The sequence below is a fragment of the Amblyraja radiata genome, chromosome 16, assembly GCF_010909765.2.
Source record: "Amblyraja radiata isolate CabotCenter1 chromosome 16, sAmbRad1.1.pri, whole genome shotgun sequence".
Classification (NCBI taxonomy): Eukaryota; Metazoa; Chordata; class Chondrichthyes; order Rajiformes; family Rajidae; genus Amblyraja; species Amblyraja radiata.
The window spans coordinates 44,642,123-44,657,816 of NC_045971.1; the positions used below are offsets into that span (position 1 = coordinate 44,642,123).

At 45.7% G+C, this 15,694-nt stretch overlaps 1 protein-coding gene across 1 annotated transcript in view; it reads right to left on the reverse strand.

Moving 5' to 3' along the window:
* LOC116982288 (E3 ubiquitin-protein ligase TRIM11-like) overlaps window positions 1-15,489 on the reverse strand; it is a 17,318-nt gene extending 1,829 nt beyond the window's left edge. Inside the window, 5 exon segments of the mRNA XM_033035560.1 lie at window positions 8,367-8,801; window positions 13,771-13,987; window positions 14,900-14,995; window positions 15,079-15,140; window positions 15,225-15,489. Of these exon segments, the coding sequence (XP_032891451.1) occupies window positions 8,367-8,801; window positions 13,771-13,987; window positions 14,900-14,995; window positions 15,079-15,140; window positions 15,225-15,489 (1,075 nt within the window).
* Window positions 15,490-15,694: the final 205 nt, after the last annotated feature.

Below are 15,694 nucleotides of genomic sequence, written 5' to 3' on the forward strand. Positions count from 1 at the left end.
AAAAAAAGTTGGAGTAACTCAGCAGGACAGGCAGCATCTCTCAGACTGAAGAATGGTTTCGACCCAAAACGTCACCCATCCCTTCTCTCCAGAGATAGTGCCTCTCCTGCTGAGTTATTCCAGCTTTTAGTGTCTATAAATGGTGTATAAGTGTTATGTCCCGGGGATCCGTGACATGGTAGTGTTGTAATGTTAAGCATAAAACATAGTATTGGAGGAACTCAGCGTGTCAGGCAGCGTGTGAGGAGGGAATAGCCAGATGGCACTTTGGGTCTGGACACTTTTTCAGTTTGGATTCCAGGTTAGAGTGGGAAGTAAGGGTGGACATCTCAATAGACAATAGGGGCAGGAGTAGGCCATGCGGCCCTTCGAGCCAGCACCACCATTCAATGTGATCATGGCTGATCATCCACAATCAGTACCCCTTTCCTGCCGTCACCCCATATCCCCTGACTCAGCGACCTTCAAAAGTCCTTTCTAGCTATTTCTTGAAAGTGTCCAGAGAACCGGCCTCCACCGCCCTCTGATGCAGAGAATTCCACAGACTCACAACTCTCTGGGGAAAAAGTGTTTCCTTATCTCCATTCTAAATCGCATACCTCTTATTATTAAACTGTGGCCCCTGGTTCCGGACTTCCCCAACATCGGGAACATGTTTCCTGCCTCTAGCGTGTCCAAATCCTTAATAATCTTATATGTTTCCATAAGAAACCATCTCATCCTTCTAAATTGCAGAGTGTACTCGTGGCGGCTTTACCCGAAATCCTCCTTGAACACATCTGTGAGGGAACTTTTCAAGGAAGACAGGGCTGGGCATTTTACTGAATAGTGATACTTACTGAATTTGGTGCGTAGTCAATACTAATTAGTGCATGATGATAAGTACAAAGTACAGGCAGCATCTCTGGAGTAAATGGATGAGTGAGGTTTCAGTTCGGGACCCTTCTTCAGACTCAGTGCTGCCCGACTCGCTGAGTTACTCCAGCACTTTGTGTATACCTTCGCTATAAACCAGCATCTGCAGTTCCTTTCTACACACTAATTATGGCCTACCAAGTCTTAATGCACTGCCTCCCTGTTGCGGTTTCACAATTACTGTGAGGCTCACAAAGGGCAGATCAGAGTCAACCAGCAAGGAGACTATAGGCCTAAGGCTCCATGCTGGGTGAAAACACTTTTTCACCCAGAGTCAAGTCAAGTCAAGTCAAGTCAAGTCAAGTTTATTCGTCACATACACATATGAAATGTGCAGTGAAATGAAAAGTGGCAATGCTCGCGGACTTTGGGCAAAAAGACAAACAAACAAACAACCAAACAAACTACAAACAATGGAACAGAATCACATATTCTTTTACATATTAACTATTGTGGGCGTAAGGAAAAAGGGAAAAAAAACAGCAATTTAAAAAAAAAAGCAGTAGGTGGTACAGTAAAGTTAGTCCCTGTTGAGATAGGAGTTTACAGTCCTAATGGCCTCTGGGAAAAAACTCCTTCTCAACCTCTCCGTTCTCACAACATGGCAATGGAGGCGTTTGCCTGACCGTAGAAGCTGGAACAGTCCGTTGCAGGGGTGGAAGGGGTGTCCCATGATCTTATTGGCTCTGGAGTTGCACCTTCTGATGTATAGTTCCTGCAGAGGGGCGAGTGAAGTTCCCACAGTACGTTCGGCCGAACGCACTACTCTCTGCAGAGCCTTCTTGTCCTGGGCAGAGGAATTCCCAACCCATATTGTAATATTTCCGGACAAGATGCTTTCCACAGCCGCTGGGTAGAAGCACTGGAGGATCCTCGGAGACACTCTGAATTTCTTCAATTGCATGAGGTGGTAAAGGCGCTGCCTTGCCTTACTCATGAGTGCTGCGGCATGTGATGTCCATGTCATATCCTCAGAGTTGTGGACTCCCAGGTATTTAAAACAGCTCACCTTATCCACAGTATCCCCATTTATCCTCAATGGAGTGTACGTCCTCGGATGATGTGCCCTCCTAAAGTCCATGATCAGCTCCTTAGTTTTTTTGATGTTCAAGAGGAGGCTGTTGTCCTGACACCAGAGTGCCAGATCAGCCACCTCCTCCCGGTAGGCCTTCTCATCGTTGTCTGAGATCAGGCCCACCACCACAGTGTCATCAGAAAACTTGATTATTGAGTTGGAGCTGAACCTTACCACACAGTCATGTGTGTACAGGGAGTACAATAGGGGGCTGAGGACGCAACCCTGGGGCGATCCTGTGCTCAGGGTGAGGGACTTCGATGTATTCCCTTCCATCTTGACTACCTGGGGCCTGGCGGTGAGAAAGTCCAGGGCCCAGGCACATAGGGGGGTGTTGAGCCCTAATTCCAGTAGGAGAGATCTTTGGAAATATGCACGCCCAGGAATTTGAAGCTCTTGAATTTGAGGCATTCCAGTGCAAGTTAAAGGACTTGCTACAGTATGCACCAGATGGCACAATTTCAAGATGAAAAATGCAAAAACTCCATACCATGGGAGGGGGTGCATACTGTTGGGAGGGGATTAATTTGTGAAGGGTGGGTCTTTTTTTTTAAGTACGTCAAAGATAGGGAAACACAGTCGGATATTTATATTATGTCACGGCTTTGAACCTGGTTTTAAGAGGAATCTTTGAGCGTAACTTGGTGTCCTCCGGAAACATGAATAAAATGAAAGGAGCTTTAGGAAATAATCGAGGAAGTTTCACAGGGTCGCAAGGATAACAGCTTCTGACTTTTATCAGTGTATTGAGAAACAGTTAATTCCGGATAGGTACTATGGTTCTCTCTTATAACTGTACACCAATTGCTAAAACAGTTCTTCCCCAAACTGGGGTATAGTACTGAAGAAGGGTCCCGACCCGAAACGTCACATATTCCTTTTCTCCAGAGCTACTGCCTGTCCCGCTGAGTTACTCCAGCATTTTGTGTCCATCTCAGGTATAGTACCGATCCACTCAACATACAGCATTAGATATTAGACAGTTCTCTGCAACTGTTACACCACCTTGCTGAAAAAAAAATATATTCTGCACACTGATAATTTTTCTTCTATCAGTCTGGTGTACTTGTATATGATTTCATTGCATTCATCTACAATGTACAATTATACATATCATATCCACCGGGTGGCGCCAGCAATGGCTGCCTCACCAATAGTGTCTCATCCATTCCTTCTTTGTCGTTTATAGTGACCTCATCACTTGGGTCGATTGGCACAAACGTTAATTTGTCACCTTGCAGATGCTGGCTTATAACAAAGATATGACACAAAGTACTGGAGTAACTCAATAGGTCAAGTAGCATCTCTGGGTGAAAAGGAGTCCATTAGGTGACGAAGGGTCCCGACCCAAAACGTCACCTATCCTTTTTCTTTTGAGATGCTGCCTGACCCACTGAATAATTCCAGCATTTTGTGTCTGTAATAAGGAGGAACGTCAGATGCTGATTTATACCAGAGATAGACACAAAGTGCTGGAGTAGCTCAGTCCAAGGAAGGGTCCCGACCTGAAACATCACCTATCCATTTTCTCCAGAGATGCTGCCTGACCCGCTGAGTTACTCCAGCGCTTTGAGTCTATCTTGGTACCACACCCAATTACTGGTTTCAATAGCTTTTAAATTTCTGTAGAAGTTAATTGTGAACAGGGGTTTGTTCTTGAAGACTGGTTCTCACTTTAATTAAACATAATTCTGCATAACAATCCACATAATTCTGTAAACTCCTGGATAATCTCCAAATCTAATGGCTAATCGGTTTCCCGAGTTCCACGTGTCAACTTGTTCTGGTAACCAGAGGAAATCTTGTCTTTGTCAGCTCATTCCAATTCCTCAAGGATGTTGAACACCTTCAATGGATCACTAGAATCCTTCTGTTTCATTTTAAGGGCTACAGGTTTTCTCCATGTAACCTGTGCTTACAATTTATAATCAAAGATTAGGCACAAAATGCTGGAGTAACTCAGCGGGTCAGGCAGTATTTCTGGAGATGGAATGGGTGACATGTTCCCAATGTTAGGGTAATCAGAACCAGGTTCCTCAGTTTAAAAATAAGAGGTAGGTAAGTTAGGACTGAGATGAGGAAAAATGTTTTCACCCAGAGAGTTGTGAACCTGTGGAATATTCCGCCACAGAAAGCAGTAGAGGCCAATTCACAGGATGTTTTCAAGAGTTAGATTATGCTCTTGGGGCTAACGGAATCAAGGAATATGAGGAGAAAGCAAGAATGGGGTATTGATTGTGGAAGATCAGCCGTGATCATATTGACTGGCGGTGCTGGCTTGAAGGGCCGAATGGCCTCCTCCTGCACCTATTGTCCATGTTTCTATGTAGAAGCTTTTAACTCCACATAATAATAATATAATAACAATATATTTTATTGTCATTGCACGTCAGTGCAACGAGATTTAGTGTGCAGCTCCACTGATGTACAAGAAAGGTAAATAAATACAATACATAAATAAGCAAGCTGAATTGATTGACGTGATCATCTGAGGTAGACTGTCCAAAGGGGTGGGTGGGGGGGGGCACTCATTAGGGCCGGTTCAGAGCCGCTATAGCTCTTGGGATAAATCTGTTCCTGAGTCTGGAGGTTCAGGCGTAGAAGGCCTTGTAACGTCTGCCGGAGGGAAGTAGTTGAAACAGACCGTGACAGGGGTGTGATGAGTCCTTATGGATGCTGAGGGCCTTCCTGAGGCACCACGTGTGGTAGATGCCCTCCAAGGCTGGTAGCTCTGTCCCGATGATCCGCCGCGCTCTGTTGACGACGCGCTGAAGAGCTCTCCTCTCAGCCTCCGTGCAGCTGAGATACCACACAGAGATTCCATACGTTAGTATGCTCTCTGTGGTGCAGCGGTAGAACGTTGTCAGCAGCTGTTGGGGCAGACCAGTCTTTTTTAATGTCCTCAGGAAGAACAGTCGTTGCTGTGCCTTCTTGACCAGCGCAGCGGTGTTTGTGGACCATGTGAGGTCTTCTGAAATGTGAGTGCCCAGGAACTTAAAGCTGGACACTCTCTCCACACTTTCCCCGTAAATGGAGATTGGGGCGTGTTCTCCAGTATGGGACCTCCTGAAGTCAATAATCAGCTCCTTGGTCTTGGAGGTGTTTAGTGCCAAGTTGTTATTGGCGCACCAGTCCGCCAGGTTGTGCACCTCCTCTCTGTAGTTTGTTTCATCACCGTTGGTGATCAGCCCAATCACTGTTGTGTCGTCTGCAAACTTCACGATGGAGTTGGTGTCGAATGCAGGGACACAGTCGTGAGTGAAGAGGGAGTAGAGCATGGGGCTTAGTACACAGTCCTGTGGTGTGCCGGTGCTCAGGGTGATGGTGGAGGACAGGTGCGGGCCCAGTCTCACTGCCTGCGGTCGCTCCGTGAGAAAGTTCAGGATCCAATCGCATATCGGCGAGCTGAGGCCTAGCTGGTGGAGTTTGGTGGTGAGCTTGGTGGGGATGACCGTATTGAATGCAGAGCTATAGTCAATGAAGAGCATCCTCACATACGTGCCCTGTCTGTCCAAGTGAGTCAGGACAGTGTGAAGGGCCAGAGAGATGGCATCCTCTGTCGATCTATTTGCCCTGTATGCAAATTGATGGGAGTCCAGTGAGGCAGAGATGCTGGATTTAATATGGGAGAGGACCAGCCTTTTGAAGCACTTCATAGGGATTGGAGTCAGGGCAACCGGCCGGTAGTCGTTGAGGTTGGTGATTTTGGACTTTTTCGGCACCGGCACTATGGTGGCTGTTTTCAGGCACTTGGGGACCGTTGCTAGAGAAAGAGACTGATTGAAGATTCTCGTGAATACCTCTGCCAGCTGTACACCACAGTCCTTTAGTACCCTTCCCTGTACTCCATCCGGGCCTGCAGCCTTGCGTGGATTGATCCTACGCAGAGCGCACTGTACCTCCTGAGTGCTCAGTGTTAAGGCCGTCGATATCAATATCACCATCGATATCACTCCTGCGACTCTCAATCTGAGGACGGGTCTCGACCTTGAAACGTCGCCCATTCCTTCTCTCCAGAGATGCTGCCCGTGTCACTGAGTTACTGCAGCATTTTGTAGTCTGGCCCCTTGAGGTTTTATCTCAGGTTTGCAGCCTCTGCAGCTGCTCTCATTGTCCTCCCCCACGTGGTGCAGGAGCAGCGGAGTCAAGGGGCACCCTCTGGTCCTCCGAGTTTACCGCCACCTGGCGGCGGGAGGCCGCAGTGCAGCTTCTCTGGTCCTCCAGCTGCAGTGCCAACTCGCGGCGGGAGGCCGCGGTGCAAGGGTACAAGGATGGAGTTAAAGGCAAAGACGGGACAGGAAAAGTGAAGAAAAACACCAGAATTAACGGGGCAGGAAGGGATAGGAGAGTAAGGCCAAGTGAAATAGGAATGGATGTGAAAGGTGAGAGGAGTAATGGATGAAAAGTATTATATATGAATGCACAAATAATAAGAAATGAAGTGGACGAGCTTGTGGCTCAGTTAGAAATTGTCAAGTATGATGTTGTGGGAATTACAGAGCCATGGCTGCAAGAGGGCCAGGGCTGGGAACTGAATGGTCAAGGGCATACGTACTATTGAAAAGACAGACAGGTGGGCAGAGGGGATGGGTAGCTCTGTTAGTAAGGATTGAAATTCAGACCCTTGCGAGGGATGACATGGAATCGGGAGATGTGGAGTCAGTATGGATAGGACTGAGGAATTGTACGGGTAAAAAGACTAATGGGAGTAATCTACAGGCCCCCAAACAGTAGCCTGGATAAAGGGTGCAAATTGAATCTAGCCACCAAACACGCTGGACTGGGCTCAAACAGTCCTGGGACGGCTGTAGGCTGGGACTCGGTAGGCCGAGGAGGGCAGAACTAGGCCAAACTGCATCAGGGAGGCCTAGACTAATATGATACGTTTTAATCTACAATTTGAGAGGGAGAAGGATAAATCCGAGGTGTCTGTATTATAGTTGAACAAAGGGGACTATGGAGCCATGAGGGAGGAGCCAGGAGCTGTCCAAAGTTGACTGAAAATATACCCTAGCAGGGATGACAGTGGAACAACAATGGCAGGTATTTCTGGGAATAATACAGAAGGTGCAGGTTCAGTTAATTCCTAGGAGGAAGAAAGGTTCCAAGGGGAGTAAGGGATGTCCTGGACAGTACAAAATAAAAAGAGAAGAAGTACAACGAAACAAAGATGAACGGGAAGCAGGAGGAATGGGTAATGTTTAAAGAGCAACAGAAGATAACCAAAAAGGCAAAATGGGGAGAAAAGATGAGGTACGAAGGCAAGCTAGCCAAGAATATAAAGGAGGGTAGTAAAAGCTTCTTTAGGGAAGTGAAGAGAAAGAAAAGTTGCCAAAGTTACCAAAGTGTACCTTGAATTTGTTCAACATTCTTCGGAACAGAATTGCTTCTACCAGATCCTCTTTCATTGAAGCCCTTAAATCTGATTTAATTATTTTCAGTGCGGAGAACAGTCTTTCCATGCCGACCTGAGTGGGAGGTATGGCTGTTACTATCATAGCTGCAAATGTTACTATTTCAGGTTGTAGGGATGACGGGGAATTATAGACCAGTTAGTCTGACAGTGGTGGTGGGAAGATGCTGGAGTCAATTATTAAAGTAGTAATAACGGCAAATTTTGGATAGCAGAGGAAAACATTAGTTAACACCAAAGTTGGACCCTTGACTGAAAAAGGTGAATTTATTATGGGGAACAAGGAAATGTCAGATGAGTTGAATAGGTACTTTGGATCCGTCTTCACTAAGCAGGACACCAACAATCTTCCTGATGTACTAGTGGGCAGAGGATCTGGTGTGTCAGGAACTGAAGGAAATCCACATTAGGCAGGAAATGGTGTTGGGTCGACTGATGTGACTGAAGGCTGATAAATCCCCAGGGCCTGATGGTCTGCATCCCAGGGTACTTAAGGAAGTGGCTCTAGAAATCGTGGACGCATTGGTGACCATATTCCAATATCCTATAGATTCAGCATCCGTTCCCGTGGATTAGAGTATTGCAAATGTTATCCCACTTTTTAAGAAAGGCGGGAGAGAGAAAACAGAGAATTATAGACCAGTTAGCCTGACATCGGTGGTGGGGAAGATGCTGTTCTATTTCCAAGGTCCTTGTGGCTTTACAATTAATTATTTGGTGGTTAAATGTAACTTGTTTCGCGTTGGTCTGTTGTTAATGGGGTTTCTGCCCCATAATTGACCCCCCAAAAAATATTAATTATTAAGGTGACAAGGAACCTTGAAATAGAAGTTGTTCCTGACTTTGGACCCGGGACCAAAGACATTTACAGATCCAGAGTGGAACCGGAGCAGATTCTCAGACACTGGTTTCCATCCCATGTTCCGAAGAAAAGGTAAAGTTTCCCGGTGAACCTATTCCCACTGAAGGTGTGGAGATGGGACTTGGTTTCCGCGCTGTAAAATGAGACTATTCCTGCCTCGTAACTGAGATAAACTCCCAGCCACTCTGGGATGGGATCGGTGAGGAAACGGGTTTTCCGAGAGGAGTTCACACGAAACTCGTCACCAACTTGCTCCACGGACCAGAGCCCAGTCACCTGCCTCAGGTTGATGTCTCTCTCCCTGACTAGAGACTCAGCGGCGACTCGCAGACACCAGCCCCAGTTCTCCATCACCTCCACCTCCCAGTAATGTCTCCCCGAGGTGAATCCCTCCGGCCCCAGCACACAAGGTCAGATTGTAAACCTCTTCCCGTTGTCAGGGACACTCCTCTCTGTCCCGGTCCACCTCACGCTCTTCCGACCCTCGGACACCTCGTGTTTCGAACACGCTGTTTCCAAGTCCAAGGTCACAGAGTCTGCGGGTGAACGGAGAGAGACAGAGAACCTCAGTGGGTGGGAAGGGATGAAGGAATGTAGGAGACAGTGGCCACGCACACACGCCCACACATACGCACACACACACACACACACACACACGCACACACACACACATCCACGCACACACACACACACACACACACGCACACACACACACACATATACCCCCACACACACACATGCACACACACACGCACACACACACACACACACAAACACACACACACACGCACACACACACACACATGCACACACACACACACACACACATACACACACACACACACACACATGCACACACACACACAGGCACATGCACACACGCACAAACACACACACACACACATATGCACACGCACGCACACACACACACACACACACACATATACACACACACACACACGCACACGCACACACACACACACACAATTCACGTATTGTCGATGCATGCAAAACCACGAGGCAAAAGATAGAATTAATGCCGTAGAAATTTCCCCAGATAACGGGAATCAATGGCCGGAGGGCAATTAAGGTGAGAGAAGGAAGCTTTAAATGGATCACAGGGGCAAGGTCTTCACATAAAGGTGTATGGAACGGCAGACTGAAGAACTGCCCAACAGTCACCCATGCTTTTTCGCCAGAGATGCTGCCTGACCTGCCGAGTTATTCCAGTACTTTGTGTGTCTAACCGGTATATGGAATCAGCCATTGGATAAGACAGGTACAATAACACATTTTCAATTATATTTAGACAATAGACAATAGACAACAGGTGCAGAGTAGGCCATTCGGCCCTTCGAGCCATTCAACGTGATCATGGCTAATCATCTCCAATCAGTACCCCGTTCCTGCCTTATCCCCATATCCCCTGCCTGCGCTATCTTCAAGAGCCCTATCTAGCTCTCTCTTGAAAGTATCCAGAGAACCAGCCTCCACCGCCCTCTGTGGCAGAGAATTCCACAGACTTACAACTCTCTGTACAGGGTACGTGGACAGGAACTCTCTTTGGACAGGGTACATGGACAGGAAAGGTTTAACAGGATATGGGGCCTAACCCGGGCAAATGGGACTGGCTTAGCATCAGTGAGTTCCTGTACTGCAATACTCCAGCACTCCACGACATTGAGGATCTGGGGGATTTGTCTGTGTGGCATTCTCAGTTTTATAACTTAGAGTAATGCTAACTGGGCAGATGATTATCACATGTACGTGGAGATTTGTGGGGTTGCTCTGCGTCTCTGTGCATTGTGAAATGTACGTAGCAGGTTGGTGGGTTAACAGTGCAGAGAGATGTAATTCTATGCCGAACAAATATTTGCTGAGCATACATGAGAAATTACACCTATGTTTGTTAAACACGGTTGCGGGAAACTGGGTGGAGATAATAAATGGTATGTATAGGAAGGAACTGCAGATGCTGGTTTAAACCGAAGATAGACAAAAAAAGTTGGAGTAACTCAGCAGGACAGGCAGCATCTCTCAGACTGAAGAATGGTTTCGACCCAAAACGTCACCCATCCCTTCTCTCCAGAGATAGTGCCTCTCCTGCTGAGTTTTTCCAGCTTTTAGTGTCTATAAATGGTGTATAAGTGTTATGTCCCGGGGATCCGTGACATGGTAGTGTTGTAATGTTAAGCATAAAACATAGTATTGGAGGAACTCAGCGTGTCAGGCAGCGTGTGAGGAGCGAATAGCCAGATGGCACTTTGGGTCTGGACACTTTTTCAGTTTGGATTCCAGGTTAGAGTGGGAAGTAAGGGTGGACATCTCAATAGACAATAGGTGCAGGAGTAGGCCATGCGGCCCTTCGAGCCAGCACCACCATTCAATGTGATCATGGCTGATCATCCACAATCAGTACCCCTTTCCTGCCGTCACCCCATATCCCCTGACTCAGCGACCTTCAAAAGTCCTTTCTAGCTATTTCTTGAAAGTTTCCAGAGAACCGGCCTCCACTGCCCTCTGATGCAGAGAATTCCACAGACTCACAACTCTCTGGGGAAAAAGTGTTTCCTTATCTCCATTCTAAATCGCATACCTCTTATTCTTAAACTGTGGCCCCTGGTTCCGGACTTCCCCAACATCGGGAACATGCTTCCTGCATCTAGCGTGTCCAAATCCTTAATAATCATATATGTTTCAATAAGAACCCCTCTCATCCTTCTAAATTGCAGAGTGTACTCGCGGCGGCTTTACCCGAAATCCTCCTTGAACACATCTGTGAGGGAACTTTTCAAGGAAGACAGGGCTGGGCATTTTACTGAATAGTGATACTTACTGAATTTGGTGCGTAGTCAATACTAATTAGTGCATGATGATAAGTACAAAGTACAGGCAGCATCTCTGGAGCAAATGGATGAGTGAGGTTTCAGTTCGGGACCCTTCTTTAGACTCAGTGCTGCCCGACTCGCTGAGTTACTCCAGCACTTTGTGTATACCTTCGCTATAAACCAGCATCTGCAGTTCCTTTCTACACACTAATTATGGCCTACCAAGTCTTAATGCACTGCCTCCCTGTTGCGGTTTCACAATTACTGTGAGGCTCACAAAGGGCAGATCAGAGTCAGCCAGCAAGGAGACTAATGGCCTAAGGCTCCATGCTGTCCCGGGGAGGGAGAGGAAATGATAAAGAGGAGGGGGTGGGGGGGGGGGGTTGGGGGGGTGAGTCGCTGGAGACGTCGGACGCGTGGAGCAAGGGCCGGTAGGAGGGAGACCTGTAGTAATGCCTCCAACACCTTCAAGGTTGGCTGCAGGAAGTGCCCAGGGACCCTAAAGATGTCCGGGCAATGAGAGGGATGTCAGTTCACGGGCCAATCTGGTTGAAGGTGACAGAGGAAGGCATTGCAGGAGCCTGGGATTTGCCTGGATTGGGAACTGCTCCAGTAAACAGCGCGTGCGGGCGGACCAGACTTTGGAAATGTCGCTAAAACATGGCGGCGGCTGCATGAGTAAATATGCAAAAATAATTTCACTGTACAGTTGCACATGTGACATATAAAGTACCATTGAGTGGGTGTAGGGCACAGATTTACATTGCTGGTAACATCAGTGCATTGTTATGATAATAACAGTTAACCCAATGGCATGAATATTTGACGGTACTGGGCCTGTACTCGCTGGAGTTTAGAGGAATAAGGGGGGACCTCATTAAAACTTCCTGAATAGTGAACGGCGTGGATAGAATGGATGTGGAAAGGATGTTTCCACGTGGGAGAGACTCAGAAGTCTCAGATTTAAAGGGCGTTTCTTTAGGAAGTAGATGAGGAGGAATTTATTTAGTTAAATCTGTGGACATTTTTACCACAGAAGGCACTAGAGGCCAAGTCAATGGACATTTTTTAAGGCAGAGATAGAGATCCTTGATTAGGAGGGATGTCAGGGGTTATGGGGAAAAGGCAGAAGAATGGGGTTTGCAGGGAGAGATACTGTAGATCAGCCATGATTGAATGATGGAGTAGACCTGATGGGCCGAATGGCCTAATTCTGCTCCTATCCCCTACGACCTTATGAACTTTTGATACCCAGTGAATTAATTGATTGGATTGAAGTTGCTTCACTGCTGCCCTGGGATTTGAATTCATGTGTGAAGTTTATGAAGTGTGAATGTGTACAGGTGTGGTTCCCTCATGAAGTGAGTTTAGGTTGTGTTGTGTTCATGGACCTGACGTCGCCCACTGACAATTTGACAGTCATGTTTCCATGCAGGTTTGTTTTGGGACTAGGATAAATATTTAATTTAATCTAACAAAAAAAAGCTTTTCACTTCACACGTGAAAATAATAAACTAATCTAAATTAATTGTACCTATATCCATTATGTTTTGTCTTCTTTGCATTTCATTGGTGCACACAGATCTCTAATATGTATGTAGCAATGGATGAATTTGTCTCAATGTTACCTCGCTTAATGATGCCAAACATTTTCTCAAAGGTACGTTCAACAAAAACGGGTGATCGAATGTTTCAACCGGCATTCTGCTACCGACAATGTATGCGCCCCACATCCAACCCTGCGAATATTAGATAGTTAGTTTTAATATTAACGTCAACACCTTTGTGAATTATTCCACTACATCGTGCAGGGTTTCAATAAAGAATACATCCTACCTTCGCTTCCGACCAGCTACTTCCTGAAATAAATACAACACAAAATCTCAATTGATTGTGACAACCTTCCACATCCCAACAGCAGAATCCCCCCCACTCCCCACCCCTCAACCCCCCTCCTCCCACCTTTTAGTTTAGTTTAGAGATACAGTGCGGAAACAGGCACTTCGGCCCACCGGGTCCGCGCCTACCAGCGAGCCCCTCACACTTTAACACTATCCTACACCCACAAGAGACAATTTTCATATTTACCAACCCAATTAACCCACAAACCTGTACTTCTTCTTTGGAGTGTGGGAGGAAACTGAAGATCTCGGAGAAAACCCACACAGGTCACGGGGAGAACGTACAAACTCCGTACAGACAGCACCCGTAGTCGGGATCGAACCCGGGTCTCCGATGCTGCATTCACAGCAACTCTACCACTGCGTCGCCGTGACCGACCTCTCCAAATCGTTTGACAGTCTGCCGAAAATCCCCAACTATTAGGGAAGAAGAAAGTTCAGTAAAGATGTAGAACCACGGGAGAAAGTGCAAAGTAGAAGAGCACTGTGGTATATGAAAGGATGCAAGTAAAGGAGAATACTGCAAATACTGAACTCATTTACCGTATTAAATGAAATGCATGATTTGATGGTGAATCTTACATTTGGAAAAACATGTCTTAAGATGCTTATCGGGAAATCATATCTGTTTGTGACAAGACCAAAACTCAAAGCCACAATTAAATCTTAGAGGACCTTCAGTGGAGAGGACATGGAACGTTTTAGTAAACAGGCTGTGACTGCATTATCATTGACCTAAAGTGATATGTGACCTCTCACCTGGAGTAATGTCACACCATTTACTTGACCCAGTTGTTTCTGTAAAATTGGGAGTTCCTGCTGCATAAGATTCAAACACACTTGAATCTCTTGAATATTTTTCTCCATTGTATTTAGAATCATCTCTTTCTCATCGCTGAGATATTTAAGTAGGCGTTGTTCTCTATGGAAGAGAATCTGGTGCAGTTCAGCAAACAGGGAGCTGTTGTGGGACTGCAGATACTGTGACTGTTCCTGGCAAAGGAAAGACAGATATTATTACAATGCAATACGGATAATAAATCTGTTCTAGATTTCGACTCTATTCAAAAACCAAAATAAATAAACTTTTCCCCAATGTCTCACCCATTTGTGATAAATGTAAGTCTCAAGAAGCTACCATAGCGCACTCTTTTGTTTTTTTGTATAAAAATCCAAAAATTCTGCAACAGAATATTTGAAATCTTCACAAAATTATTTAAAATAAAACTTGTATCAAAAGCAGAATGGATTATTTTTGGAATAACGGAAGGTAACCCCGAACTAAACGTGTTTCAAAAGAACCTACTTAATTACGGGCTAATAATGGGAAAAAAGCTTATTCTCAAATTCTGGAAAAATGCTCCTATACCAACAATAAAAATGTGGATCTCAAACATGTTCGAAACATTACACCTGGAAGAGATGAGACTCCTAGCAGGCAAAGCAGACCACTTCCAAAAGACGTGGTCTGCATTTATGGAACTACTACAAGCATAAGGTGCAATAGTAATTTAAAAAATAAATGGTGCCAGGATCTGGTAACGGGGGGGAGGGGGGTAAAAAATACGCTTGGTATACTCTTGTTTGCGGAGTTTTGTGTTATAATAGAGCGATTGTTTCTCTTTTTTTCCCCCTTTCTTTTCTAGGGTCTATTTCCTTTCTTTACTTCCTTCTCTAACTTCTTTTCTAAGGGGCTTTCTTTTCCCAACACTTTCCTGCACCTTCATGACTCTTTTTTCCTTTCCTTCTTTTATTTCTATCTTTCTTAAAGCTCAAACAATGAAGTGGTACAACAAATGTAATAAGATATATGTGATGTGTATTACTGTACTTTACTGTACTTCTAATAAAAATATTAAAACATAAAAATAAAAAGATTTCGACTCTGGAAGGAGGAGACCTTACCAGAACTCCACAGATCTTTTGCTTCTGTTGCTGTTCCATTTGTTCCAACGCCAATTTATTTTGAGTGAGAGATTCTAAGGAAGATTTGATCTCAGCCTTAGATTGGAATTGTGAAAAATAGAATCAGTTACAAACATTGTCATGAAACAGGGAAGTGATCACAATCCGATTTATTTTACCTTGTAGATTTCACCAGCTTCATCGACCGGCATGAAGCTGTGAGACTTGTGTTCCCGCCCAGCTGAACAAACCACACAGATCAGTTTCTTGTCCGTTTCACAAAACAGCTTCAGTTGCTCCTGATGTTTCTCGCAGTGAAGTTTACTTTCCTTCTCTTTGAGATGCAGGTTCAGTGTTCGAGCTTTCTCAGCCAGACTCGCCAAGGCCCGACTAACCCTGAGGGTGCGCTCTGCAAATACCTCTTTACATTCCGGACAGGAGTTTCTATCTTCATGTTCCCATAACTGCGTGATACAGGAGCGGCAGAAGTTGTGGCCGCAGTCTGGTGACACCGGATCGGTGAATAAGTCTAAACAGATGGGACAAATGAGATCTTCCCTTAATCTCTCAAGCTGTTGTTTTGAAGCCATGTTGATTCGAGACAGGGGGGATGTCGGGGCTACCTGAAGATGGTTGGTCTTAAAACTGAAGGGATAAAAAATCGTCTTGAGACTTGGCCCTAACATGGACCAAAGAACTGAATTCAAGTCTTGAGGCGATACATGCTGGGATGCATCACCTGACAGTCCTGACTGAAGACGATTGCAAATATCTCAGTCATGCCAATACTACATT